Source organism: Phialemonium atrogriseum (assembly GCF_030411735.1).
Source record: "Phialemonium atrogriseum strain 8032-3 unplaced genomic scaffold QBC33scaffold_44, whole genome shotgun sequence".
Taxonomy (NCBI): domain Eukaryota; kingdom Fungi; phylum Ascomycota; class Sordariomycetes; order Cephalothecales; family Cephalothecaceae; genus Phialemonium; species Phialemonium atrogriseum.
Window position 1 is genome coordinate 108,655 of NW_026848181.1, and position 25,953 is coordinate 134,607.

General features: G+C 57.1%; 10 protein-coding genes across 10 annotated transcripts; 5 read left to right on the plus strand and 5 right to left on the minus strand.

Moving 5' to 3' along the window:
- Window positions 1–358: 358 nt before the first annotated feature.
- Window positions 359–2,392, plus strand: QBC33DRAFT_461849 (uncharacterized protein; the record flags this gene model as incomplete). The annotated part of the gene is made up of 3 exons (XM_060425045.1): window positions 359–1,036; window positions 1,133–1,287; window positions 1,549–2,392. The coding sequence occupies 3 exons, from the start codon at window positions 359–361 to the stop codon at window positions 2,390–2,392; spliced, it is 1,677 nt and encodes a 558-aa protein (XP_060278477.1).
- On the minus strand, window positions 2,345–2,965 carry QBC33DRAFT_601920 (uncharacterized protein; the record flags this gene model as incomplete). The annotated part of the gene is made up of 1 exon (XM_060432128.1): window positions 2,345–2,965. One exon carries the CDS (start codon window positions 2,963–2,965, stop codon window positions 2,618–2,620), a length of 348 nt encoding a protein of 115 aa, XP_060278478.1. The 3' UTR covers window positions 2,345–2,617.
- A 1,353-nt stretch (window positions 2,966–4,318) lies between these two features.
- On the plus strand, window positions 4,319–5,752 carry QBC33DRAFT_552469 (Nse1 non-SMC component of SMC5-6 complex-domain-containing protein). The gene has a single exon (XM_060429312.1). The coding sequence runs from the start codon at window positions 4,465–4,467 to the stop codon at window positions 5,470–5,472; it is 1,008 nt and encodes a 335-aa protein (XP_060278479.1). The 5' UTR covers window positions 4,319–4,464; the 3' UTR covers window positions 5,473–5,752.
- On the plus strand, window positions 5,753–7,402 carry QBC33DRAFT_552470 (putative ring-like domain-protein). The gene is made up of 2 exons (XM_060429313.1): window positions 5,753–6,812; window positions 6,895–7,402. Exons 1-2 carry the CDS (start codon window positions 5,891–5,893, stop codon window positions 7,101–7,103), a joined length of 1,131 nt encoding a protein of 376 aa, XP_060278480.1. The 5' UTR covers window positions 5,753–5,890; the 3' UTR covers window positions 7,104–7,402.
- Window positions 7,369–9,529, minus strand: QBC33DRAFT_552472 (uncharacterized protein). Its single transcript, XM_060429314.1, has 2 exons — window positions 8,934–9,529; window positions 7,369–8,871 (listed from the first exon to the last, which is right to left on the minus strand). Exons 1-2 carry the CDS (start codon window positions 9,377–9,379, stop codon window positions 7,599–7,601), a joined length of 1,719 nt encoding a protein of 572 aa, XP_060278481.1. The 5' UTR covers window positions 9,380–9,529; the 3' UTR covers window positions 7,369–7,598.
- A 53-nt stretch (window positions 9,530–9,582) lies between these two features.
- Window positions 9,583–12,359, plus strand: QBC33DRAFT_288842 (pre-mRNA splicing factor component-domain-containing protein). Its single transcript, XM_060423312.1, has 2 exons — window positions 9,583–11,748; window positions 11,798–12,359. The coding sequence occupies exons 1-2, from the start codon at window positions 9,733–9,735 to the stop codon at window positions 12,122–12,124; spliced, it is 2,343 nt and encodes a 780-aa protein (XP_060278482.1). The 5' UTR covers window positions 9,583–9,732; the 3' UTR covers window positions 12,125–12,359.
- QBC33DRAFT_581886 (major facilitator superfamily domain-containing protein) lies at window positions 12,318–17,312 on the minus strand (the record flags this gene model as incomplete). Its single annotated transcript, XM_060431292.1, has 7 exons — window positions 12,318–12,951; window positions 13,042–13,228; window positions 13,363–13,652; window positions 13,753–14,470; window positions 14,885–14,904; window positions 15,594–16,964; window positions 17,161–17,312. 7 exons carry the CDS (start codon window positions 17,310–17,312, stop codon window positions 12,318–12,320), a joined length of 3,372 nt encoding a protein of 1,123 aa, XP_060278483.1.
- A 410-nt stretch (window positions 17,313–17,722) lies between these two features.
- QBC33DRAFT_288897 (uncharacterized protein) lies at window positions 17,723–19,114 on the plus strand. The gene is made up of 5 exons (XM_060423313.1): window positions 17,723–18,354; window positions 18,452–18,531; window positions 18,603–18,649; window positions 18,728–18,956; window positions 19,055–19,114. The coding sequence occupies exons 1-5, from the start codon at window positions 18,094–18,096 to the stop codon at window positions 19,062–19,064; spliced, it is 627 nt and encodes a 208-aa protein (XP_060278484.1). The 5' UTR covers window positions 17,723–18,093; the 3' UTR covers window positions 19,065–19,114.
- Window positions 19,115–19,163: 49 nt separating this feature from the next.
- Window positions 19,164–20,251, minus strand: QBC33DRAFT_581888 (scavenger mRNA decapping enzyme; the record flags this gene model as incomplete). Its single annotated transcript, XM_060431293.1, has 2 exons — window positions 19,164–20,092; window positions 20,182–20,251. The coding sequence occupies 2 exons, from the start codon at window positions 20,249–20,251 to the stop codon at window positions 19,164–19,166; spliced, it is 999 nt and encodes a 332-aa protein (XP_060278485.1).
- A 2,453-nt stretch (window positions 20,252–22,704) lies between these two features.
- Window positions 22,705–24,081, minus strand: QBC33DRAFT_519732 (uncharacterized protein; the record flags this gene model as incomplete). Its single annotated transcript, XM_060426305.1, has 1 exon — window positions 22,705–24,081. One exon carries the CDS (start codon window positions 24,079–24,081, stop codon window positions 22,705–22,707), a length of 1,377 nt encoding a protein of 458 aa, XP_060278486.1.
- Window positions 24,082–25,953: the final 1,872 nt, after the last annotated feature.

The window sequence follows — 25,953 nt, forward strand, 5'->3', positions numbered from 1 at the left end:
TCTCACACTTATTCACAGCCGGATTCTGTGGCTGGCAGCATATACTGGCCACCATGCAAGTTGTTGTGCATTCCCAGGTCTCCTTTTCTCCTCAGGCTTTGAAGTGTCAAGGAGGGACATGCCATGGCAAGTGCTGGCAATTCTCATTCACGAATCCTTAAGATGCTATTTATCAGATGTTAGTCTCCCATATTGCAAAGTTCATCATGCCATCGCTCGTAAGCTTGCTACCTATATTGAGAGGACGTCCCAAGTTGCTCCATCTCTTGGCAACTCTGACCATCTCCTGAGCCATCCTGAGCCAACTTAGCACCTTGGCCGACCTGGTCGATCCTGACCTCCCACAATCGGTTGCACCATGTCCCCCGAAACTGGAGTACAAGGACAGCGGACTGCCCCGACCCCTGCTGGGAATGGAATATCAGAGCCAGGGAAAGCTGCGCCAGCGAAGAGGACATTTGACGAGGATGTACAGTTCATATCATCAAATCCCGTGAAGAAGAGGAGAGCCTCAGGGCAGGGTCCAGAGCATCCGATCAACAATGTTCAGCCAGTTCAACCACCATGTTCTTCGGTTCAGGCCAATGTTGCGGCCACTTGCCAAGCCCCAAGCACCGATCGGAGTATCAGTACAGGAATGACTGGATTGTCGTCCTATCCCACAGCTGAGGGGGCCTATGACAACAGGGGAGCATCGGTGCCTGCCCTGGAGAACTTTGCCTTCCCCAAGTCGTTCCCCCCGACATATGTTCGGCCGCCGCGGGTGTCTGAAGCAGTATCTCCCAAACAGTTACCCGAAACCCTAGCTCCTCATCTTCTGGCGGCTGGTGGCTGCCAAACGGCACCAATGCCTCCCCTGCCGACTGTGGCGCTTGATCAGATCTCATGTCTGGATGTCAAGGGTCCTTCAAATCATGCGGCCATGGACATGGCCAGTTTCAACCCCTCAGTTGTACAGCCTCTCGCCCAGTCAGGTTACATGCAACTGAACCCTCACACTGCCATGCCATTCGCCATGTATTCGATGGGTAATCTGGTGCCCCTCTCTCACGTCGCCCCGTGTGCGAACCCTCCATCCATGGTGATGGCTGGTACGGTGGGTGAGCCAAATGGGTATGCTCATCATCAACAGGCTTCGGCCGGACCACCTCCAAGGACGGACGGCGCCATGCAAATAAATAATTCAAGAGACCCGAAAGCTGCTCCCACCCCTGAAGCATCCAAGTCGCCTCCAGTACAAGCCCCGATAGCTCACGGACCGCAGCAGATGGCACCGCACAAACCACCGTGTCTCGTCTGTGCAAGGGCCCGCCAGAAGGCCTGCCAGGGACAAGGCCAACATCTAAGTCAGGCCCAGAGTCAGGGCCATGGAAGTAATGTCCACGGGCACCCTACTCCGCTGCCTTCGTTTTGGAACTCACTCCCGCCCTTTGGCAATTTGGGTCAGCATCCTATGAACATGACCCCGTCTTTGGTTCCACCAGCCCAGTCTAAGTTGAGCCAGATGTCGACCTGCAATATCACGAATCAACTGTCTGCGGCTAGTAGCTATATGCATAACACACCTCCACCGTCCAGATCTCCAACTCCAGGCATAGCAAGCGGCGTAGCGACGTACGTCATGTCCCCACAAGGTCATCCCCATCCAGCGTTAATCGGAAGACCGCCTGCAAACCACCCAGTGTGCCATCCCAGCTCGATGTGTCCGAAGCCAAACGTCATCCCTCCGATGCCGCCGACATCCAACCCACCCACAAGCCGCTCCGGGACACCCGTTCCACCAACCTCATCGGCAAGCCCCCCAGCGGCCACGACAACGGCGGCGGCGGCGGCGGAACCACCTCTGGCAAAGCAGCCGACACCAGCAGCAGCGACGCCGCCACCTCCCGCGTCCCCCACGGCGCTCGCCAGGCGGAAACACGCGCAGAACCTGCTGGTCGACGTGGCCGAGACGGTGGGGGAGATATTCCCCTTCGAGGAGGTGGCGCGGCGCCACGGGGTGCTGCCGCGCAAGGTCGTCGAGGCGCTCGCGGCCGTGGTGCAGGTGCCGCTGCTGCGGTGCGCGACTGACAAGCGGCGGGCCGGGAAGCTGGGTGGCGAGCGCATGAGGGAGTATAGGGAGGCTAGGAAGATGTGGATGGCTAGGAAGGCTGAGGCGGGGAGGGCGGGGAGGGCGGCGGCGGCTGGTGAGGGTGGCTCTCGCGGGAGAGACGATGACGTTGTTGCGGTTGGTGCTGGTGCTGGTGCTGCTGAGAGGAAAGCTCAGGGGAAGGATAGGAAGGAGGCTGGCGTGCCGGCGCCGGCTCCGGCTGCGTTGCAACTGGCTGACATGTTGCCGCCGACTGAGTTGCCGTCGCCTCTGGCGACCGAGACTTTCACGGGGCCTTGGTAATCTGTAAGTTGAATTGGGACGGCGCCGCTCGGGAAGCGGAGTGGGCTGCTGTAGGGATATGTAAATAATATGTATGTGGATCTCTTGATTAGGGGGTGTGGATGAGTCTGTAAAAGGTAGGCTTGAAAGGGGGGCCTCTGTTTTGTGGCTTATCTTCCTCTTTCTTTCTGGAAGAAGTAGTGTTGTATGGGAACTAGCTAGGTAGGGATAAAACCTCCATCACACTTACTCTTCCTCTTTCCCTGGCCAGACCACCTCTTCCCAGCGATACTTGACGTTCTTCCATCGCCCGAGCTTCTTTGCTCTCTCAGCCTCGTTGAACCTCGACTCCTTCTTCAGAACCCCCACGTCCTGGAATCGCTGCTCCGAGGTAGCTTGCCGTATCCCCCTCATCGTGTCTTCCCTCAACGAGTCGTACTTTTGGTTGATCTCGCGGATGTGGATCGGAGGGTAACATTCGGAACAGCAGTCCTGCAGGGCGCTGATCGGTTCGTGCTGGATATTGCAGTGCGTTGTGCTCTGGTGGGTGAGCGTGTGGCCGCAGGCGAGCATGGTGATTGCCCCGGAACACATGGTTTGCGGATACGGATCGGATATCTCACGGTGAGGATGTTTGCAATGGCAGTTGAGTACTGCTGGTTGAATAGATATCGGTGCCTCAAAACTTGCCTAGACAACGATATTGGCTTCGGTTTATGTTGCGGAAGGAACGCTTCGTGGGACAAAGGCCTACCTACCCAATCTAGGCCGAAGGGAGGTGGTCCACGCCTTTGTTCCCCTTGACTAGTTACCTAGGTACCTACCTAGCCTGGTAAATAAAGCAGCTAGAATACGGGGTCTGATAACAAAGACCATATGACGCTGCTGCCTCGGTCTTCTTAAGGGGTACGTCTTTCACTTTGAACTCACTGGTCAAAACTTCAGTTCTCAAAGATGCGATTGTTATCAACTGAGTGCTAGAACGCCGGCATGCCCTTCAGCTTCGACTGTATACCCCTGGCCCTTTACTTGCTGTCTAGTAGGTACCGCTTTGGATACTGTCGGACGTTGCCTTGACTCCAGCGGCCATCGCCGGACATTGGCTACTTGCCTTGCTGCGTGTTCATCCTACTCATCTCTGTAATACAAGGACCTAGACATCTAGGCGTGGTTCGAGGAGGATGTCCCAGACTCTGCACCAGGACATGCTTAAGTGTTGTTAGTAATAACATGATCAGGATGGATTTGAATAAAGTAGCCAGCAGAACCCTCGACCGTTCGCTTGGTTTTCCGATCTCTTCATGTATCGAGGTACAAACTTGGCCCATGTGTACTTCGTGCTCACAATGTGTTCTCGTGTCCCAAAGACGACAAAGGTCAGAAGACTTACGGACGCACAGCTTAAACAGAACTGAGGCTTCGGCTGGCTTGGTTGGTACGAGTATTAGCCTGGGCTGCGAGGTCTTTTTCGCTTTTGCTGTGCACTGAAGCAATCTCGAGCGAGGATTACGGCGAGTTAGCAGGCGCGAGTGGCACCTGGAAAGGGATAGTGCGATCAAGCACAGAGCGAGGGAGGCTATGGAGAAGAAGATACCATCATGTGTAACTAGGTAGGTACCAGTTCCTGTCTTGAAGATTGAAAACAGAGGAGAGTTTGAGTGAGGGGACCATACCGATATGAAAGAGAACAAAGGCCATGTTCGCGAATATTCGCTCCTGGTTCACAATTGACTACAAAAGTAGAATTTGGTGTCTCTCTCAAACGATCAAATTTCACCGCAATGTCAATCACCACTTCATCAAGGCCTTCCATATTCTGTTTCGGCATGTCTAAGTGATGTGGGTTGTAGTTAAGTGTGGTTAGGTGATTACCTAAGGTGTCAGGGGTTTGGTTTAGTACTTGCTGATAGGGCTCTTAGTGCAAGTTGGGTGACGCGCAGCCGTCAATTTACGCGTCTCAACTCAGCTCGACATAAACCTAGTCATAAACCTAGTCACTGCAGAAATCGTCGGACAGGTCGAAATCTCGAACTGAACCTGGTTGAGATTGATATTGCAAAAACCATCACCAGCAGTATCAACAGCCAGCTAAGATGGACGAGTGGCAACCACCCCTCCCGGAGGGGTACGATCACACGAATCGCGCGTTCCTGCAAGCACTCATGAGCCGGGGGACGATGACGCTTGCCGACGGCCAGCAAATCATAGCAGCGATAGTCGGCGCCAGTGCCGGTGGCAGCAGGAACCCGGTCGATCCTGCCTCCGTCACCCAGGGAGATCTCGACGAGTACATACACGCAGCCCGCGAGGCCCTGGCGCCGCTTGACTACGACATCCGCCGCACGCAGCACCAGAAGACCAAGGAGTGGGTGTACGCCCTCATCAACGTGCACAGCGACCCGGCGACGCAGTTGGCGACCACCCACACGCCCGACGAGATCTCCTTCATCAAGCGCCTGCTCGATGCCATGTTCGACACTTACAACACCCCGCGCATGGAGGTCCTGGCCGTCGACGAGAGCCAGGCCCTGAAGGCTTCCCGTCCATCGCGGCCCGGTCGTGAGAGCAACGTGGGCGCTAATGGCGCGAGCGGCGAGGACTCACAATCGGCCGCGAAGGATAGGGGATTAAGGCATTCCGAGGTGCTGACATTGCTCAAGAGCCTGGTGGCCGAGGGCTGGCTTGAGAAGAGCAGGGATGGATTCTACAGTTTGAGCACACGGTCTCTGCTAGAGCTGTGGCCGTGGCTCATGGCGACATACAACGATGCAGACTCGGAGGACGACTGGCAGCGCATCAAGTTCTGCGAAGGCTGCAAGGAGATAGTGACAGTGGGGCAGCGATGCGCCGACCGGGACTGCGTCGCCCGGATACACGACATCTGTCACGACCAGGTGTGGCCGTCGCGGGCGAATAAGAAGTGTCCCAAGTGCGAGAAGCCGTGGGACGCAAATCGCTTCGTGGGCGAGAGGGCAGTGACATCAACCAAGGCATACCAAAAAGGTCGAAGTCGGGGCAGTGGCAGGAGAAGTAACCTTACTGAGGCCATTATTGCCCAAGAAGAGGCTGGTGGGGAGGACGAGGGCGAAATGGAGGCATGACGCTCCAGTACTTCAGTACATACATACCTTGTAGTTTCAAGGTGTCTGGGTGTCTGGCTACGATTGGAGTACGGATGTAAGAAACTAAAAATGTACTGGATACTGGCGGAGAAAATGGAAAGATACCCTGGTTTTGCCGCTTTTTGGCTGTTTCTTAGGTACCCAAGTACCTAACCTAGCCTGGGGTTGGGGGCTTTGAGATCGACCAATAGATATAGTTCCGGTGACATCATTGCCGTGGCGGCGATGCGCGGCCAGAACACCCAATGCAATCATCCATCGAGCCGCGCAAGGTCCAGATGTAAAAACAATACATAGGAGGCCTCAAAAGAGACGAGTTCTCTGTCCATATATCTATTACCTTCCATCGCCAGTAAATTTCCAATATTGGAGTGGATATTAAATATTCTCCCCGACGATGTTGGAGTACTTCGCCTACAAGAAGTTCAAGAAGCACAAGGCCGGCAAGGAGGAGCAGGGCCAAGTGCATAAGGGCAAGGAGGCTGAAGGCCCTCCGACTCCGGTCTTGACCGAAGATGACGAGCGTTTCCTTCGGCGATTGACCGCCGCCCCAACTGACCAAAACAGCGACGATGACGAACAGAGGCCAGCTCTCCCGCCTCGCGTCAGGACACCCGACCTTACCTGGGACAGCGACAGCGAGTCTTTCCGCAAGCCCAAGCAGGGGGAAGGCAGTAAATCGGAGGGTAAAAACACCAACAAAAAGGCCAGTCGGCTATCGCTGTTCCTGCGTAGGGACAAGAAGAGTCCAGAAGATGCCGATCTGGACCCAACAAGGCTCTCAGTCTCGGCGCCCGAGATCGACCACGAGAGGGACGACCTGACGCGGGTCCTTGACGACCTGAACCTGTCGGCGATGAACAACAAGGCCTTCTCGCTCTCGGACGAGTCCACCGAGCTGATGAAGAACTTCACCAACGTGCTGAAGGACCTCGTCAACGGCGTCCCCACGGCCGCCAACGACCTGAAAGCCCTCCTCGACGACAAGGACGGCACCCTGGCCAAGACCTACGAGAAGCTGCCCAAGTCCATGAAGAAGCTCGTGACCCAGCTCCCGGACAAGCTGACCTCGACCATGGGTCCGGAGCTATTCGCCGCCGCAGCCGCGGGCGCCAAGGGGCTCGAACAGGAGGAGCGCTCTTCGGGTGGTGGCGGCCTCAAGGGAGCGGCGAAGAGGCTCCTTGTACCTAAGAACCTTACCGACATGGTGACCAAGCCGGGTGCCGTCGTCGGGATGCTCAAGGCCATCTTGAACGCGCTGAAGCTGCGCTGGCCGGCCTTCATCGGGACGAATGTCGTGTGGAGCGTCGCTATATTCCGTAAGTTTACCCACTTCCCTGATCGTTCCTGACGAGCTCGGTGACTGAATTTGGTTCGCACTTGCTAACTCTCCCTGTCCAGTACTGCTCTTTGTGCTTTGGTACTGCCACAAGAGGGGCCGCGAGGTCCGCCTGGAGCGCGAGAAGTCCGGGAGGCCCGAGGAATCCGATGGAAGGATTGAGGAACTTCCCGACGACCTGGCCTTGCCTTGCCCGGAGTCGACACCAAGTGGCAATCGGACGCCCGTCACCGTTGAGCGTGAGCGTGAGCGTGAGAGAATTAGACGCTGATAGGGTGATCCACCAAACTTCCGCTGCTCAACCCCACTTGGATCGTATGGTCGTCGTGATGGATGAGTCTGGCCTGATGGGGAAAAAAACCAGGTGCTGGAAATGAGATCGAATGATGATCGAATGCGGCTGGGATATGATCTTTAGCAATAGTGTAGATACCCGCTTTTCTGAGGTGTTTTCTCCTTTTTCCTCTGGGCGTTTTCTTGTTCGATGTCAACAAAGGGGAACGAAATGGCCACTGCCTGTGGCGGCTCTGATAATAGCTTTTTTCTCAACGCAATCATGCTCTACAAACGCCGGCTCATTTCCCTACCCTTGAAACCGTTTCGCGAGTGGTACATATCTTACATGCAGTTACAGCCGTGGGTCATGATATCCAAGTCGCCCATGGCTACACGCCCGCTCAAAAGCAGTCAACGAGCCCACGACCAATCTCGAGACACCACGGGTTTGTTGCGCCGGGTTTTTCTTAGAGTCAAGAAGGCGCGGATTCTAGTCGTCCTGGACAAGTTCTTTAATCTCCTCCCGTCCCGGCGCCATTCCGGCCGTCTCCCCGACCTTCTCGTCCTTCCCGGTGCGGTCGATAACCCTCCCGCCGTCCTGCATCCAGAACGCGACCTCGTCAATGACGTCATAGACGATGTCCTCGACGATCTGCTCGTCGTACCGGTCGCTCAAAGGACGTAGCGGAGCCGAGTCTGATCCGGCGCTCAGGCTATTTGCTTGTCCCTGGGCATCGGCATCGGCATCGGCATCCCTCATCTCCACGTCTTCCTGGTTGCCTTCCGATCCCGGCGGCGGATACCAGAACTTGGGCCCGAAGTTGACCTCTGCGGCCCCTCCACGGAAGACGCTGACCGCCGGATAGTAGCCAAGCATCCCGTCGTCGAGGCATTCCCTGGCGCCCGGCTGAGCCAGTGGCTTCGACGCGGGCGGCAGGAAGGCGAACAGGTCTGTCCACGGGGTGCCCATCAGGACGCCGTTCTTGTATATCTTGATGTGCGAATGCGGCAGCGTCCGCAGCGAGGGGAACCGGTGGTTGGGGTTGGGCCCGTGCGAAGACCCTGCCGGGGCGGATGGGCCGACAGGAGATGGATTCATCAAGTCGTCGAGCTCCTTGGTCGTGTGGTAGTCGATCTTCTCGAAATAGATGTTGGCCTTGAAGCGGATAGGGATGCGGTCGCGCACGATATTCGGTGCTTCTGCGCCGGGGGGGAGGTCTTCGTCTACCAGGTCGACTGCCGGGTTGTACTCGCCCTGTACTACCTTCCGATGTAGATGCTCCGAAGGTAACTGGATTTCCAGGCCGATCACATCGCCTTGCCTCAGGTCCTCCCCGGGCGGGAAGAAATCCTTGGGTCGCGACATGTGCACTTTTTGGCCTGCCACATCCCGAATACCGTAACTATAGGCGTCAAAGCCGACAGGGGCATCTAGTGAAGCCTCTCTGCGCGCCCAGCCCACGCGGACATGGCCGTGGGAGTCCGGATCATCGGGGCCCTTATTCTTCAGGGTGCCTCGAGTCACCTTGCACTCCCAATACCATCGGCCCTCTCGCACTGCAACATTGGCCCGCGCCATCCGAAAACCCTTGTCCGTTGTAATATGTTTCCCCGAGCTGTCGAAGAACATGTGCGTCGCGGCATCCTCGAAGCTCAGATGTGGGCCGTAGGGCTCTGGTTCTGTCTGCCGGTAGTAGAAGGATGACGGGAATGCTGGATCTGCTATGCAGTCGGTATAGTGGAAGTTCTTCTTGTTGTACACACTAGGGCAACTGTCAGATAATGCTAAAATTGGGTGCTTCTCAGCTTCTCAGCTCCAGCTCACTGTTCTGAAGTCTCGAAGAACTCAATATCGCGGCCATCAGGGCCTGGTACAACGTGGTGGGTCGCAAATACGGGACCTCGAGGCGGATCAAAATCTGACGGTTTTGGCGGCGCAAGCTTGTATCTCATCGGCGAGACCTCGGCTGGAAGCGGTTCCCTCTCATTAGGATCGGGGGTCGCCCTAGAGCTGTCAGGGCCGGTCGCAGCACCTTTGGATTCGCGCTTCTTAAGGGACTCTTTCTTGGTTCGTTTCTCGCGGGCCATGGTTTGGGTGTCCTCGGGGGCCTGTATTTGAACCTTTGCAGGTGGTTTGACATCAGGATTGAGAGGAGAAGAGACAGCAGGGCTGTGGACGTCTTCCAGGGTCCGCTTCTGAGGGATAGTTGACGGCAGCCGAGGAGCTGTAGGGGTGGGATCCCTTTGAGAAACCGCTGTGTCTGTAGCCATTGTGCCTCGTCACATATATTATGCACTGTTATACTAAGTAAGAGGACTGCTAGGTTGCGCCGAATATAGCTAAAGCTAGAATCGGTGAATTGTTGTTTCAAAGATCCCTTCAAGAGCTTCAATCAAATGCAAGGCTGTCCGTGAGAATTGGCAGCCGTGGCGCGTCCACAGCGCGGTGATCCTCCCATCCAATTAAACTGCGTCTACTCCAAGCTAGGCCCGCAATTCCCTGTATTCAGCCTCGTACGCCACAACTTTTCGAGAGCAAAGCTTCGATTTGCTTTCCCTCTTTCAAGCTTCCCTTGCCAGTCCACACCTAGTCCCACAACCTAGTCCCATCGCCTCCAGCCAACATGCCCGTCGTCAAAGGAGGTGTGTGGACCAACATTGAGGATGAAATCCTCAAGGCCTCGGTGTCCAAATATGGCCTCAACCAGTGGGCACGCGTATCGTCGTTGCTAGCCCGAAAAACACCTAAACAATGCAAGGCCCGATGGAACGAGTGGCTCGACCCGAGCATCAAGAAGATCGAGTGGAGCAAGGAGGAGGATGAGAAGCTTCTGCACCTTGCCAAGCTGATTCCAACGCAATGGCGCACCATCGCCCCGATCGTTGGCCGGACAGCAAACCAGTGTCTCGAGCGGTATCAGAGACTGTTGGACGAGGCCGAGCAGAGGGAGGCGCAAGGGCTGGGTCTGACCGGTCCAGATGGAGCAGAGACACAAGCGCCGTCGGCTGATGATGTCCGACGCCTTCGTCCCGGAGAGGTGGACCCCGATCCGGAAAGCAAGCCTGCCCGCCCAGATACAATCGACCTGGATGAGGACGAGAAGGAAATGTTGAGCGAGGCGCGTGCACGTCTGGCCAATACGCAGGGAAAGAAGGCCAAGCGCAAGGCCCGTGAGCGGCAACAGGAGGAGTCGAGGCGGCTTGCGACCTTGCAGAAGAGGCGAGAGCTAAAGACCGCCGGAATCAACATCAAAGTGGTCACTCGCAAGCCGGGGCAGATGGACTACAATGCGGATATCCCTTTCGAGAAGAAGCCCACCGCCGGGTTTTTCGACACTAGCGAAGAGATTCAGCGCAATGAGTTCCAGCGCGCCAAATTCGATCCTAAGACTCAGCAGGTCGCAAACAAGCGGAAGGGAGACCAGGATGGAGACACAGACCGAAAAAGGCGGAAGGGCGAAAAGGATACGCCTTCTGCTTCTTTACAAGCCGCCGTGAAGGCCGGTCAGATGCAACGCATCCGGGAGGCGGAGCAAAGCAGCAAGAGGAGGGCCTTGGTGCTCCCTGCACCCCAAGTCAGCGAGGGCGAGCTGGAGGAGATCGTCAAGATGGGCATGATTGGGGAGCGTGCGAACATAATGGCACGCGAGAGTGACAATGATGCTACGCGCGGGCTCGTCAGCAGCTACTCGAACTTGAACACAAATGCTCCCATCCGGACGCCCAGGGCGCCTCCCCAAGAGGATCACATCGCAAATGAGATCCGAAACATCCGAGCATTGACACAAACTCAGTCATCCCTCCTCGGAGGTGAGAACACGCCCCTTCACGAGGGCTCGGCGTCGACTGGTTTCGATTCCATCGCGCCCCGCAAGCATGTCGTTGCAACACCGAACCCTCTGGCTACCCCATTGCGATCTGGTGCCAACGGTGTGGGCGCAACTCCCTTACGCCCAGGCCAGACGCCAATGCGCACCCCTCGGGACAGCTTCGCCTTGAACGCGGCTGGCGATGAGATGTCGCTCCCTGGTGGGACTCCTGCGGATGTAAAGATGCGAGAGACCTCATTGAGGCACGCGCTCAAGCAGGGGCTCACGGCCCTGCCGAAGCCGAAGGAAACTGAATGGGACCTCGAGCTACCGGAGGAGGAGCAGGAGGCGGCAACTGTTGAAGAGCTCGAGGAGGATGCTGCTGAGCGTGATCGTCGGGAGCGGCTAAGAAGGGAGGCACAGGAGGCTTTGGAGCGCAAGAGACGCACCCAAGTGATGCAGCGCGGCCTACCTCGTGCGGCCTCTCTAGATGTCGGCGCCTTGACGCAGGCTGCCCTCCAAGTGGAGGACCCGGCGGAGCGGCTGATTGCGCAGGAGGCGGCACTGTTGATGGCAAACGACGCAGTGAAATTTCCTCTCCCGGGCACCAAACCGGCGGCAAGCACAGTTCAGCTGGCGCAATTGGACGACGACTCGCTAGCCAACGCTCGCTTGATGATTCTAATGGAAGCCAAGGAGCCCAAACCCGATGACGTCCAAGCTGCATGGCAGCAAGTCAATACCAGCTCGCTTCTTCTAGGCCTCGGCTGCTACGACAATGACGACGACGATGAGGAGGACCAGCTGTCGGCCATGCGTGCTGCATTTGACGTAAGTGCCTGTGATTGAAAGCTACTTGCATCTGCTAACATCCAGACAGGACGTTCAGCAGGCTATCATCTCGTCGGCCGAGAAGGGATCGAAGCTGGAGAAGAAGCTCGCGCTGCACCTCGGCGGGTACAAGAATCGCGGCGAGATGCTGCGCAAGAAGATTGGTGAAGCCGCCGAGGCGCTGGCGAAGGCGCAAGACGCACTGAGCGGTTTCAGGACGCTGTCGGCGTCGGAACAGGTCGCCATCGGCAGGCGGCTGGGATCGCTCCGGGAAGAGGTCAACTTTCTCAGCCGGCGAGAGCGCGAGGCCCAGGAGCTGTATAGGAAGAATAGGGAGGAACTGCTGGGGCTTACGGCGAATGGGGAGAGTCATTAGGATCACCAGAAAGGGGTTGAGCTTGTAAGAGTACACTGTACTAGGATGGTATCCTAGGTCATCAACCGGTTTAGCATTTGAGGGACACACTACACTCTCTACCTACCAAGCGTGGGTTAATTAGTACCTAAATATGACCCCGACAGCGACCCCGACACACCGACATGCCGACAGTGCCCTCCGTCTCCCCTGTTTATTTCTTGCTCCCCAACCTCGGCAGCTTGACAGGGACGATTAACAACAAGTTGATCACCGCCAGAACGGCACAGCACAGGAACGTCAGCCCCAGGGCGGACTCGTAACTCCTGACCACTTGCTCGCGGTACACGGGCTCCAGGTCCCTCACGGCCTCGACGGAGCCCCTCGCCCTCTCAATGACGGCGTCCCTGTCGGGGCCGGAGACGTAGGCCTCGAGGTAGCGGTAGAAGGCGTTCTGGAGGACCAGCGAGCTGCTGGCGACGCCGAGGACCATGCCCAGGCTCCGCCACAGGATCAGGGTGCTGGTGACGACGGCCTGGCTGCGCTGCTCCCACAGCGCGAGCAGCGCCAGGAAGGTCCCGGGGAACTGGAACCCCTGGCCCGCCGACGAGGGCACCAGGCACAGGAGGAACGCCCACTCGGGCCACGTGCGCTGCATCCCCGACAGGGCGAGCGTGCCGGCCAGGAAGCCGCTGGCGCCGAGGACGGGCGCCCACTTGAGGCGGCGGGTCCAGGAGATGAGGAAGCCCGTCGCCACGCCTGTGGTGGAGGCTACCGCGGAGGGGACGACGAGGCGGAGGCCCGAGGTGGTGGCGGTGGTGAGGAGGACGCCCTGGAAGTAGAGGGGACTATCGCGGGCGGAGAAAATGTGAGATTTTGATGATGGGGTGAGAAGTTTAAAGGGGGGGGTGGGGGGGGGGAGGACAAGGTAAGCTCACATGTTGAACAGAATAGCGTTCATGAGGATGGCACCGATGAAGTTTCCGAAAATCAGGTTCATGTGTGGAGACTTGCGGACCAGGTGAAGAGGCATTATGGGCCGGGTAGCAAGAGTCTCGACGTAGAGGAAAAGGGGGAAGCAGACGGCAAATATCACGAGGGAGGTGATGACGAATGGGTGGGACCCTTTTAGAATGGCTCGGTCAGCTTGGCATTCTAACACGCAGGCGTTTGTTTCTCTTACACGGTAGGATGTTGCCTCCCAGGTTCTAATTCATCAGCAACTGAGCACGTTTTCCACAAGTAACAAGGGCAAGAACTTACCAGGCCGAGAATGAGGAACGTGGCAGACACGGCCATCAGGATCGAACCTTTGAAATCGAACGCTCTCATGGCCTCTAGAAACCCCTCTTTTCGGTTGTCGTATATGCCCAGGTCCCCTGGGACGGCGTAGATTGCGAGGACAAGGCACAGCAAGATGAAGGGGACCTGGACGCCGAATTCCCAGCGCCATCCCAGGTGATCTGCCATGGCTCCCCCGAGTGCCGCTCCTAGCATCGAGCCGATTCCGAAGGTGACGTTGAGGTATGACTGGTAGGCACCCCGAATCCTGCGGGAATTCCACCGTCAGACACAATTATGGTCGTGCGAAACGAAGGGGCAGGCAAAAGTCAGAAAGCCAGGGCGAGGAAGGGAGTGCGGCGGCTCACTCAATGGGGACCAAGTCACTTATTATGATGCTTCCGAGCGTCATCATGCCACCGGCGCCGAGCCCACATAGAGCCCTCGCAAGGATGAAACTGGTCATGCTCTGTGCCAACGCACACCAGACCGTTGCAAACAGGAATATGGTCATGGTCATAATATAAGGCGGCTTCCGGCCCAGGGAATCGGACAACCGACCCAGGAGCGGCTGGAAGCTCGTAGAGGTCAGCAGAAACGCCGTCGAGAGCCACGAGGCGCTGTTGCTGCTGTTGAAATAGGACGTGATTACGGGGTGGCTGGATGCCATGATGGTGCCGTCGAAGCAGGCGATGAAGTTGGTCGCCAGGATGCCGGAAAACACCAGCCAGAAGCGGTACACGGAGACGCCGCCGAGGTATGGCGTCTTCAACGACATGGACCCGGCATCGTCGGCAGTGTCGGCCGGGTCCGGTGCCTCGCTCTCGTCATCGTCACTCCTCCCCGCGCGAGGGGTTTCGAGGCCGGGGCCTTCCTCTTCCTCGAAGATTACCGCGCTCGAGACGGATGCCCTGCAGTAGTCATGGCTGCTGGTGCTGGAGCCGCGTCGGGGCCCTCGGTTGCCAAGACCGGATTTTCGCGGCCCCCGGAGCATCGAATGCTCGAATGACTCGGGCTCGAGCATGGGTCCGCCGGACGAGACAGACCGGGAGAGGAGGAGATCCAAGTCGCTGGCCTCGGTAGCGTCTCCGTCGTCGGTGTGTCCAATAGGAAGCGGAGCCGGAGCGGCTGGCTCCCCAGACGGCGAATCATTCCCAAGAGAGCTTCGGAGCAACGGAGTGTTTTCATTCGCGGCATCTCCGCCGTTCCCACCGTTCCCGCCGTTCCCGCCGCGCTCAGGCCCAAAACCACCCGGGGCGTTGCCAGAACCCATGGTCCGGGGATAGACCACGGCTGATCTGGGCTTGGTTTATCCCGCACCTGAGACCAGCCTGATCAGAGTTGAGCGGATTTCAATGAGGAGGACGAGTAAATAAATATTTCAAAGGCGTTCCCTATTGCCTTCTACAAAACCACGGAGTTACTAACGGAGGAGAAAAGGTGTTCCAACGGCGACGGAAGTATTTCTGGCGGGGAGGGGGAAATGCCACTCTGAGTCACCCTCGATGTCCTGGTCTCGCCTTGAGAATTTGGAGGGGCGACAAAGGCAAGCCGTTAATTACCAACCTCTACCTGGGGGGGGCGGCCGGGAACGCGCCGGAGATCGGCTGCCATGCCGACCCCGGTCGCATGGCTCTGGTCACGAGCGCCAGACGGCTATTCCTGGCTGCAGGTGCAGGATATGTTGCATACATTGCACTAGTAGCGCGATAATCGATCAGGGGGATGGCTTCTATTCCCCGTCGTTCAAAGTGCATCAGCAACTTGGTGTTTTGGGGGCTGCTCGCTGGGTTGGTTCCAATTGGCCGCAACCTGCAATGGTCTGGGATGCAATACACAGGCACGACAGGTATCCGTCTGCACAGCTAGTGTATGTAGCGGCGGGCCGGTGGGCGCTCCCGGTGGAGAATCCCCACTCCCGTCCGGGGTCTGTCCGGAATACGACCTGCGCAATGCATAGGGCGAAAAGCGGTAGCGACTTCTCACAGGGGCCCATCCATGAATCCAATTGCTTTGCTCCCCAGGGCTTTGCTCCCCAGGGCTTTTCTCCCCACTAAAAGGGGTTCAAGTTAAAAAGAAAACAGAGGTAACTACCTGTGTACTTCTAAGTGTAACCCAGCAGCTCGTCTTTTAGCTTGCATAGTATGCCTATGACCTCCCATATAGAACCAACTGGGTAACCCCGGACGCCCATTCCCGACCTCCTCACTTGCTATGACTTGCCAGAGCTGCCGGCACCAAAATGCCCGCGCCCGTAATGCCGCCGTCATGACACGGCTTCAACAGAACACGTACCGGAGCATGGCCGTCGAATTCGATGTCCAAGATCTGGTCGAGGAAGCTCTGGCAGTCAGCTAGGTAGTCCTGGAAATACGCGATGCAGCCGCCGGTGTAGCCCGCTACCAACTCCCTGCTCGGCGGCGTGTCGCCGTTGGCGGGCCCGGACGCCTTAGCCGGTATCTCCTCGGCGCAGGCAAGCAACGCCACAGTTGCCGCGGCGATGATCCCGGCCGCCCGGATCTCTATCGCTCGGGCAATGCTGTGCAAGGCCTCGGCTAGCTCTTCGGTCCACTGAAAACCCGCCTGCCCGTCCCCCTCAGGCAGTTCTTCCCTGAGCTGCTCTAGGATGGGCCGCTTGCCAGGACCGGGTCGGAAATGGCTGAGAAATGTCGTCGTGAGGCCGAATCTCTGATACAGCTTGGCCGGTAACGACCTTGGCGGGAGCCCGACAACGGTGGTCAGGTATTCGAGGCACATGATCCTGCCCAGCTCGCCCAGGTATCTTCCGGCAGTCATGTACTCCAGCGGCTGGAATCCCGGCTTCTCCCCCGCGGCGTCCAGCTGCTCGTCCCACTTGCTGATCAGCCCCAGCTTCCGTAGAGGCGCCGCGGAGCCGTTGATGCTCCACTCCGTGTTCACGGCTATCCTGACATCGACTCCTTCCTGGCCGGGGAGTACGCTGACCGAGTCGGGCCGCTTGCTCTCGTGGAGGCTGCTGAGTTTGAGTGGGATGGTGGCATTGCATCCCGTGCCGACAATCAGGCCCATGACCGCCTTTTGGCTGGCATTTGCCTGGAACTGGTAGATGAAGGACACCAACGTGGCGACTGAGTCGTTTGCAATGGCCGCGATCTTGATCCGCGGCATGTCCGGCTTCCGATGCTTATCGTAGCCATTCAGGAGGTGCTTTCCCAGGTTCAGATCGGACGTGATGGCGAAGCCCTTGCCCATGGCCATGAGCGTCGCCTCGGAGAGGGATCGCTGGACCATGGGAAAGCTGAACGTGACTCCCATGGGAAGGTCGACATCCGGGGGCAGGGAGAAGCGATCCAGGCCTTCCTGGACAACGACGGCAACATTCTGGCCGATCCAGGAAAACAAGCTCTCGGGATTCTCATTCTTCAGATGCTCCTGGATCGGCCAGGATCGCTCGAGGAGTCGCTGCAAGCGTGGTGGGCCCTGGTCATCGGGGTGAATATCCCCGTTGACGAGTTTCACGTCCGGCGTGCTTCCATTGACCTTCCGTTCTTGGGCAGCGCCCAGAAGCTCCACGAAGCCAACTCGAAGGTTAGTACCGCCACTAGACGGCATCAGTAGCTGTAACTATAACAGTGAGTCGCGGATATAGCATGGGGCCCTCTTACATGTCTATAGCGAGGAAGCTGGAATCGGGCTCGATTAGCCTAGGTTCCGCCCGAGAATGAGGGGATGGCTCTCTGGGGGAAAATTTGACATACCGGCCACGATGTCTCCCAGCGACAGGCCGCAGAATGGACTCAGAGATGGGCGTAGGTAGGAACTGGTCCAGTGACTCGGCAGACAGTCTCCTAAAGGTCTCGGTGAATTCTCGCGAGAGCTCGTGGACCACGTTGGAGTTGATTGAGAGGGGGCTCAGGAACTCCTCCAAGGAGCTGTTCAACGAAGCCATGTCTATCTAGATCGTATGCGCAAGTCCCCGAAATGGAGCACTCAGAGGCATGATCGCAGAGACGTTGAGAAACCAGGAGGATGGTCTTTGGGCCAGGCGATGTTTTATAAGTTCAGTCAGGTACGAACGAGGCTTGGGTCTAGTCGTCGGTAAATGGCCGGCCTTGTTATCGGTTTCCTCGCTGGTCTCTTCCCTTCACTCGACGCCATCCAAATGCGAAAATGAATCGTTGAACTATTCGCTCGTACTGTACTTTTTTTTCTTTTTCACCTCTGGGGCGGCTGGCCTTTTTTAGGCTCACTCCAGCCACAACAGGCATTTCACCTTGGTGTTCCTGGTGTTGCGGGTCTACACTACCGAATACGTGGCCAAGGGCGATCCATCTGTCCCTATATCTCGAGACCCCGCAGGGTCAAGCGCCTCTGCCAATAGGGCCTTTTCGCCTTGCGGGAGTACGGAGGTAGCCGCCTATAATTAGAGGCGTGGATGCGTACAGGGATCGGTATTTGCTTTTGTGGCTCAAGTGTCGACCTTCAACTTTCCAATGAGAGCCTGTTTTCCAACTTAAACACACCTCCCATCGCATTCCCCGCGAAAATAGCCCGACGTGCTTATTCGCTTCATTAATACCTCCTTTTTTGCTTCGGTTGTTCGCATCCCCGTTCTCTGTTGCAAGCGATCCAATCGTGGACGGGCGATCCGGGGAGTAGCAGCCGCACTCGATCAGGTCAAGCCCTTCCTCCCGCCGACACAGGCCACCGACGCCGTCGCTGCCATCATCATGGACGAGAAGCGCGCCATGTCGCCGATCAGACCGAGTTGCCCATCCCGCCGCACACGCCTGCCTATCACCCTAGCTCTCGCCGGCCTCTGTCTCTACCTCTTCTACCACGTCCACATCTACGTCCACCCGCTGCCCACCATCGCCGACCCGGACCGATGGTATGGCGCGCCCGCAAGCGAACCCACATCGCCAGTCCAGGCGAGCCGCAAGCTGGTCCCCTTGGAGGCGCATATCATGAGCAAATGCCCGGATGCAAGGGTCAGTCCCGGATGAGTGCAATCCGGCAGTCACGCCTGCCAACTCCCGCCGCGGCAGAAGACGGAGGGGGACAAGGCGCTAATAATGCGGCATACAGGATTGCCTGAGGGACATGGTTCTTCCCGCGATGATGCGTGTACACGATAAAGTCAACTTCACTTTATCGTTTATTGGGACGTACGTGGAAATCTTGCCCCGTCGAAGATCTACCTTTAGCCTAAGGCGCTTCCGTTAACTCCACTTCTTAGACCGACCGAGAACGATGGCGTCAGCTGCAAACACGGTCCGGCCGAGTGTAAGAGAGGCTCACCAAACCTGCCGTCGAGCGCATTCGCAAGTGTCGCCGTACTGATATCACATGATGATTTTGCAGGCTTAGGAAACATCCTCGAGCTCTGCGCTCAGAGGCTCTACCCCGATCCGAAGACCTACCTCGGTTTTGTCATGTGCCTGACGAGGAATTACAAGGAGATTCCCCAGCGGACCTTGATTGAGGACTGTGCGCTGGAGCATGCCATCGACTTCGACGAGTTGAATGACTGCGCGGCAGAGGACGACGGTGCTCTCGGGATGGGCATGCTGCGAGACAGCGTGCGGAGGACGTCAGAGGTTTGCCCACATCTCCCTTTTCTTCTTCTACTTCCAACTGTCAAAATACCTGTAGCTCTCGTCTCTAACCGCATCTTTCTTCTACTTCCAGGCTGGCGTGACCAAGAGCTGTACCGTGCGCCTCGACGAGAAGGTCTACTGCATCCGCGACGACAGTGAGTGGAAGGACTGCCCAACTGGGCCGGCCGTGAGCGACCTGGTCATCGCGATTGAGAAGCTGTACCGGTCCTCTTGAGTGGCTCGAAGACCTCTGTCCACAGCTCGCTAGCCTCGCCCAGTGTATATCCTAATGAAACGCCATCCATACCCGCATCCTCATCCCCCTGCATGACCCTGAGCCGCTCTATGATGCTGTCCAGCCCGATCGCCTTTCCCGTCGCCTGCGTCGCGCCCGCCTCCAGCTGAACGTGCACAATGTGGATGTGGAAGTGGTAGTACGTCGGCTGGTAGTGGACATACAGCTTCAGCTGGTCCTCCTCGACGGCGGGGTACACCTTTGTGGTGGCCTCGACGAACTTGGCCCTCATGTGCCGCAGCCAGGGGACGTGCCTCTTTCGCAGGTCCCGCAGGCTCCATATGTCCCGCCGCTCCACGATGCCCAGCAGGTGCAGCGCGTCCAGCGTCTTGCGGTCCCAGTTCAGGTCCGGGAGCAGCAGGAACCCCTCGTCGGCCGGGTCCTCGCCGAACGGCGTGCGGTAGATGACGTCCTCCTGCTCCTTGCGCCCCTCGATGATGTTGAACACCCAGTTCAGCCGCCCGGCCTCCCGCCGGGCCTGCATAAACGGCCGCACGTGGTCCCGGTAGATGGCGGGCGTCTCGGTCACGAAGCGGACACCCTGCCTGCTGTACTTCTTGACGTGCTGCTCGGTGCACGGGTAGATCAGGTTGATCTTCAGGTCGGCGAACGGGTCGTCGCCGTCGCCGTCGCCCTCGGGGCGGTCGATCGGCCCGCCGTTGGCGAGGTACCAGTGGTAGATGTCGTTGGCGCCGAGGTTCTTGAGCGCGCGGAGGCTGCCCGAGACCGAGCCGAGGTAGTCGGCCGACGCCGGGAAGGGCGCCCGTTCAAGCACCAGCAGGGCGGGTTGCGAGTCTATCGTGCCATATAGAGAGCTCCGGCGGCCGGCTTGGTCTAGATAAGGCCGGGCGCGGTCAGTCGGTCATTCGCGACTATCCAGAGAGGGATTTGGAAATGCCGTCATTGGGTTTGGCTTGACCTGCCTTGGTTTAGCAGGCGCTCGAACCTGAACTTGGGCACGAGCGCCTCTGCGTTGGTTGCGCTTGCAGACATTACGGCGACACACTCGCTCTTATCTTAAAGGCGAGGGGTTGCGAATTGTTGGATCCGTGGTGGGTGATAAGGTAAATTGATTGGCGTTGTTTCTCATCGCTCTTGAATGCCCCGCGCCTTACAGGGATCGTCGCTGCTAGTCCCGGCTTGCTTAGTGGCATAGGTTGTTTGACACACCTTTCTCCAACTTCCTCTGTAGCAGGTAACTTTTAACAGTCTCTCTCTCGCGACATCATTGCAATAATTTATATATTACATATGACATAAATATCTAGCCGTACCTACTCTAGTATATACAGGTAGAGAGCAGATTATCTAAATGCTTACTATTACAGACTCGCCTTTGCCTCGAGAACCCCAACGCTGCCATCCTGCAGCCGGAAATATGCTGCTACCGGCTTTTGCATGCCAACGCAGACGACCGGCGGCGACCACATCTTTCTCCTGCGTCAGGCACGGCGCCGCCGCCCTTGATTGAGGTCTGGTCTACGGGCCGACCTCGTCGGCGCCGTCTAAGGTTACACGTCCAGGAGGAGCCTACCATGGGACAGGTTGCAACCTTGCAAATGTGTTGCCTCGCCACCTTTCAATGCAGGCGCATTGGCTCACCCCCTTAACTTTAAAGCCAGAAGTTCACCCCAAGTTCACCCCAATTGGTGTCAGTGTAGTGTAGATCCAACCTACTTGCGGCGCGGCACTTATCATTAGGTTGTTGGTCGTCAAAAGTTATCAGATGGTGACATCCAATGGAATGTACTGCCAGGTACCCCGGTACCGGTACGGAACTACAAACAGAATCACCGGAAGGAACCCGGGCCGGCGAGGATGGCGGGGCCCGGGCATGTTGTACATCCCCCAAAGCCAGCCATCGGACCGGAGTATGCCGGCGTAGGGAAAGGGAAAAGAGGGGTGGGGGGCGTGAAATGATATGACGGCAGAAGACAGCTTCATCCAGAGAAGCGCCTATGAAGATGCCTCCCACGTGCACTCGTGTAGTGCGGAATGAAGCCCGTTGTGGTACACGCGGTAGATTGCGCCAAGATTTGGGTAGCTTATGGCGCTGCCGTATCGGGAATGGGGTGTTGACTAGATAGGGCTTCACCAAGATCTAGCCTAAGCTAGCCCTATAGGATTAGAGGTCCTGGCAGCTGCCTCAGTGCCGAGAGGCATCCGGTAGAGACGATGAGTCGGCCAGTCGGGCGAAATTCTACGAAGCAATGGCTCGCCGTCTCGGAGGTTGGGCGACTAGGACGTCAGCAAAAGTGGACGGACGTATCTCGGAATATCTCGTGGGATGGAGGTGTTAGTGGAAGCGACATCTGGCCATTTTCCCATCCTCATCCCACGATGCCCCTGCGCTCGGTGTCTGTGACTGGCAATGCCAGAGGCCGATCGCCATGCCTCGACGCCACTCATTTACTATGAGGCCGAGGCAGGCCGGCCAGGTGTTGAGGATGGCACCCCCTGCTGCTTGCTCTGGGATGGATAGGATCAAGGACAGCTTTCATGCAGAGCAAAGGGCGGCTGCCAAGCGCATAAGGAGATACCTCAGAAGGGTGGGGGGCCACAGATGGAGTCTGAGTAGATCAATAATTAAAGAGTGTGATATTATACGGAGGTACGTAAGGTAGGTAGGTATCAGTAACTCAATGTCCAAAATTCCCTTGCCCGATTCTCCATACACCGAAACCCTGGAAATGCTAGCATCCTTCCAACCGCATTGCTGGAGGTGTCAACTTTTTATATGCTCACGAGCGCATGTGTCCCCAACCAGTACATCAGCGAATGCTTGGGAGCCCCTTGGAACCGAAAATCATGATCCGTCGCAGAAAGCAGCTCGACTCCCGCCCCTTCCATGGTCTTTTTCTTTTTCTTTTCCATCGTAGATAACTTGTTTCGTCCCGGCGCGATATCCCGGCCGTTGCTCTGCCCAAAAATGCCTCTCTTTTAAAAGCTGTATCCAAAAAATTTGCCTTTGTTGTACTCCGGTGCTATGCCGAGATTCAAAGTTGGCCGAAAACAGAGGACTCAACGACGCCCGGGCAGATAAATAGGCACCTCGTTTGGTTCGCGCGATGTTCCGTCCAGGGGTATATATTCCACCAATGAACCCCCGACCCAAAGTAATCCGTCTTCTTAACTCTCCACAGTGGGAGGAACCAGATAGATAGTTGTCTCGCTCCTGAAAGTGCAGCCTTCTCTTTCCATCGTCCATTTTAGTTTCCGCCTGACAACCGACAGTCGAGCAGCCCCAGCACCGGAGATTCACATGGTGTTTTGCTGGCACGAGGGACTGGAATATACCGTATTCGCCTCCTGGGATCGTGCCTATACCTCCTCGAGGGGGCGTGAATGTTCGTAGTAGCCTCCCGAGTGAAGGCCTGGCCGAATCGAGCCGTGACCCATGTGCATAACCCTCCCGATCATTGGTCGCTTTACAGAGCTTCGTCTGGTCATCGCATCATGCGCGTACTCTTGTACACCAGCTTTGGCATAGTCATCTCTTCATCCATGTCGTCAATCGCCTCGTCTACCTCGAGCTCATTGCTGGCTTCCTTGGCCGAAGAGCTTCCGGCGTGGTCGCGGCGCATGTTGGGGGGCCGAAAACTCCTCCCCTTCATGGGGTCTTCAGACGCCTTCTGCGCGTCACGTCCCTCCTTTTGGGCCCTCTCCATCTCCTTGACGGCCAGTTCCTTGGTCTCGCCGAGCCAGCGCTGGATCTTGGTGACCTCATCGGTGCAGTCGCCGTCACGTAAAAATTGGTGGGCAGCATGCTCGCACGTGCCTTGGACATGCTCGAGCCCCTTATCTAGCTCATCATAGACGTCACGGCCCTGGTCTGCGGCTCCATAAGAGCCTCTGCTTCCGAAGCCAGATTTGGTCCCTGGAGCGTGCAGTTGCCGTCCGGTAGCCGTCATCGGGACGTTCGGTTGCCGGCTGATGGTCTGCATCCGCCGCGTGCTGACATAGCGCAGGGCCGGAAGTTCTGCCGCACCATCTTCGTCGTCTCCTTCGGGGATCAGAGAAGCCTCGAGCGGAGCCTCAGGTGCAATGGTTGTCGACATCTGCGGCGCACCGCCACCAGCATGGCCTGCGGCCGGCGCGTCTGGGCGGTCCACACGCATCCCCTTGGCGGCTGTCCCCACGGTGTAGATCTGGTCCTCCTGCCCGTCCTCGTCCTCGTCCTCGTCCGGCATCTCCAGCTCTGCCAGGCGCTTGATCTGCGCGACCTTGGCTGCCATCTTGGCCTTGCGCATCATGTTCCGTGACGCGCTGACAAACTTTACCAGTTCCTCGAAGAAGCTCTGCACATAGCTGTCGTAATACACGATGATCATGCTGCGCGTGCGGTACTTGGGAGTCGCACCCTCGGCCGAGATGACCGACTCGGTCCGCTGCCGCTTCCGCAGTGTGGCGCGAGCCCGCGCCTGCCCAGCTGCTTTCACCTGGTTGGTTTGCCGCTGAAGTGCCGAGGGGGTGTTGGAACCGGCCGGGCTAGACGGCGGTTGGGCGTCGGAGGGGGTGGTTTGCTGTTGGGTGCCGGCGGCAGCCGACGTGTCCAGCGGGTTCGACGTCGGCGCGGCGGGGTTTTGGAGCGGCGGCGGCGGGCCGCCGGGGTGCGCCTCAGGCTCGTCTCGAGGCTTCAGCGACTCGGTTGAGCCGCGGTTCTTCATCGATCGGGCAGGTCGGGAATCGCCACCGGATGCCCCACTACTCCTGTCCGTCACCTGGGACAGCTCCTGCTGGCGCTGCTCGATCTGGCCATTAAGCTCGTCGAGTCGCTTGAGCCAGTCGGGGATGTTGGTGACTAGGTTCTTGAGAGCGTCCATGGTGAGATTCTCCTCCAATGCCGCCTCTTGGTCGTCGCCCGCTCGTCGAAAAGAAGCCGTCTTGGGCGTAATGATGGGCCAGGGAAGGCGGAGGCGCGATCCGCCACCGGCACTGGAGTGGACCTATTCTGCACTGCTAGAAAGGTGACCAGAGGACGGGAAAAGGGGGAAGGTAGGTTGCCCGAGTGTTGAGATGGTCGCGAGGCGGGAGCGGGATCGATAAGGGAGGTTGAGGGAGGAGAAATGGAAAACGGAGACGAGATAAACGGGAATGCTTCGCAGCGCCGTCCAAGGTCTCAGGAACAAGCAAACATGGTAGATAGATTTCAAAGGCCCGTAAAAAGGTCAAATTGGCGACAGATGTGACGGCTCGAGGCTGCACGGGAAGCTTCGGCGCCTGAGCTGGAATTGGATGGGGTAGCTTCGAAGTTATTAGAAAAAAGAAACAACAAAGCGTGGAGACATGGAGATGGACGGGAAAAATAGGTCACCCACCCTTGATGTTTCCCAGGCTGTGGGCTTGATTGGTGACCGGAATTTCCTCCAAGGGTTTGATCGACGGCTAGTAGACAAGCTCCCTGCTAACTAATAATAAGCTGATGGAGTTGTGGGCTTTGAAAAGTGACAGGTTCATTCAAGTGTACATCCGTACCTAGTGTCCACTACGTGGGGGAAGCAAAAGGATTTGAGTGTGTGTGGCAGCGGATGCTCTCCCGTCCAGATATTTCTAACGCACATTATTAAGTTACCTTACGGAATACGTATACGGGATACAGTGTACTGGTCAGTCCAACCAGAGGTACCAATTACTACCTGCCTCCGCTAGCAGGGAGATCGACAGAATAAGCCCGGGGGTTCCGTCCGGAGCATTACAGCTCCCAAGATAACAATCCAATAAATATACCTTAACTTTTGATTATTTGTGTCGACGGTTGAGTTTGGGGCTGTCTGGAAACAGACATTAGTCCAGATGGATTTGCATGTTCAAGGCCTTCCGGCCTGTGCCTACTTTTAACCTTAACTTAAAAGGTTGTCGACATCACGCCTATCCCACATCCCACATCCAGTTCGCAAGAGCACATATGTTTGTATAAAGTACCTACTCTGCGACTTACCTAGGGAGGTACTCCGCACTGGTCCATTTTCATATGCACTTCTTCGCTTCTGCACTGGCGGCCGCTGGCCACCACTGCAGCAGCAGGTCGTATCCAAAGGTTCAATTCAACAGTTTTGATCATCCAATCCCTCTGCAATCCGTTGCAATGTCTGCGGCATCACACGACTAACTCTGGCCCTGTTCATCTTCGATCTGCGAGCTCTTACTGAACTGAGGCAGTTGGAGGTTGGTAAACAGCCGAACCACCTAAGCGCTGTGCTTAAAGAAGGAAGTGCAATGATTGCATAAGTACAACCTGAAAGTACAGGTAGTGACAAAGACGGGGCGAGATCCGAAAGGGCTGCAGAGACTAGGGGGGTACAAGTGTGGTCACTTTCACCCCACCACACCAGTCACTTTCCATTCTCCCACTCCCTTCTCGCTGCGGCATCAACAAACGCATTTGGGGTTGAGTTGCGACTTGCGCAATGCCAACCCTAGCCGTCTCTACGGAATACTCCCCCCTAACCGGCAGGCGTGTTGGACATGGAGACTTTGGGTTTTGAAAGATAATCAAAAACCTATGCCGCTACCTCTACACCATGTCGAGCAGTGAGTGAGTGAGCAGCTGTTTCCCCCGAAATAGGGCTTTCCCACGAGGGCCGCCACGAGCAATATTAAGATACCTACCTCTAGAGACTGCAAAGTAGCCCTCAAGCACGATGACGCCCACCTGAATATAGGAAATGCAAGGCCAGCTGCGAGACGCCCGTCAG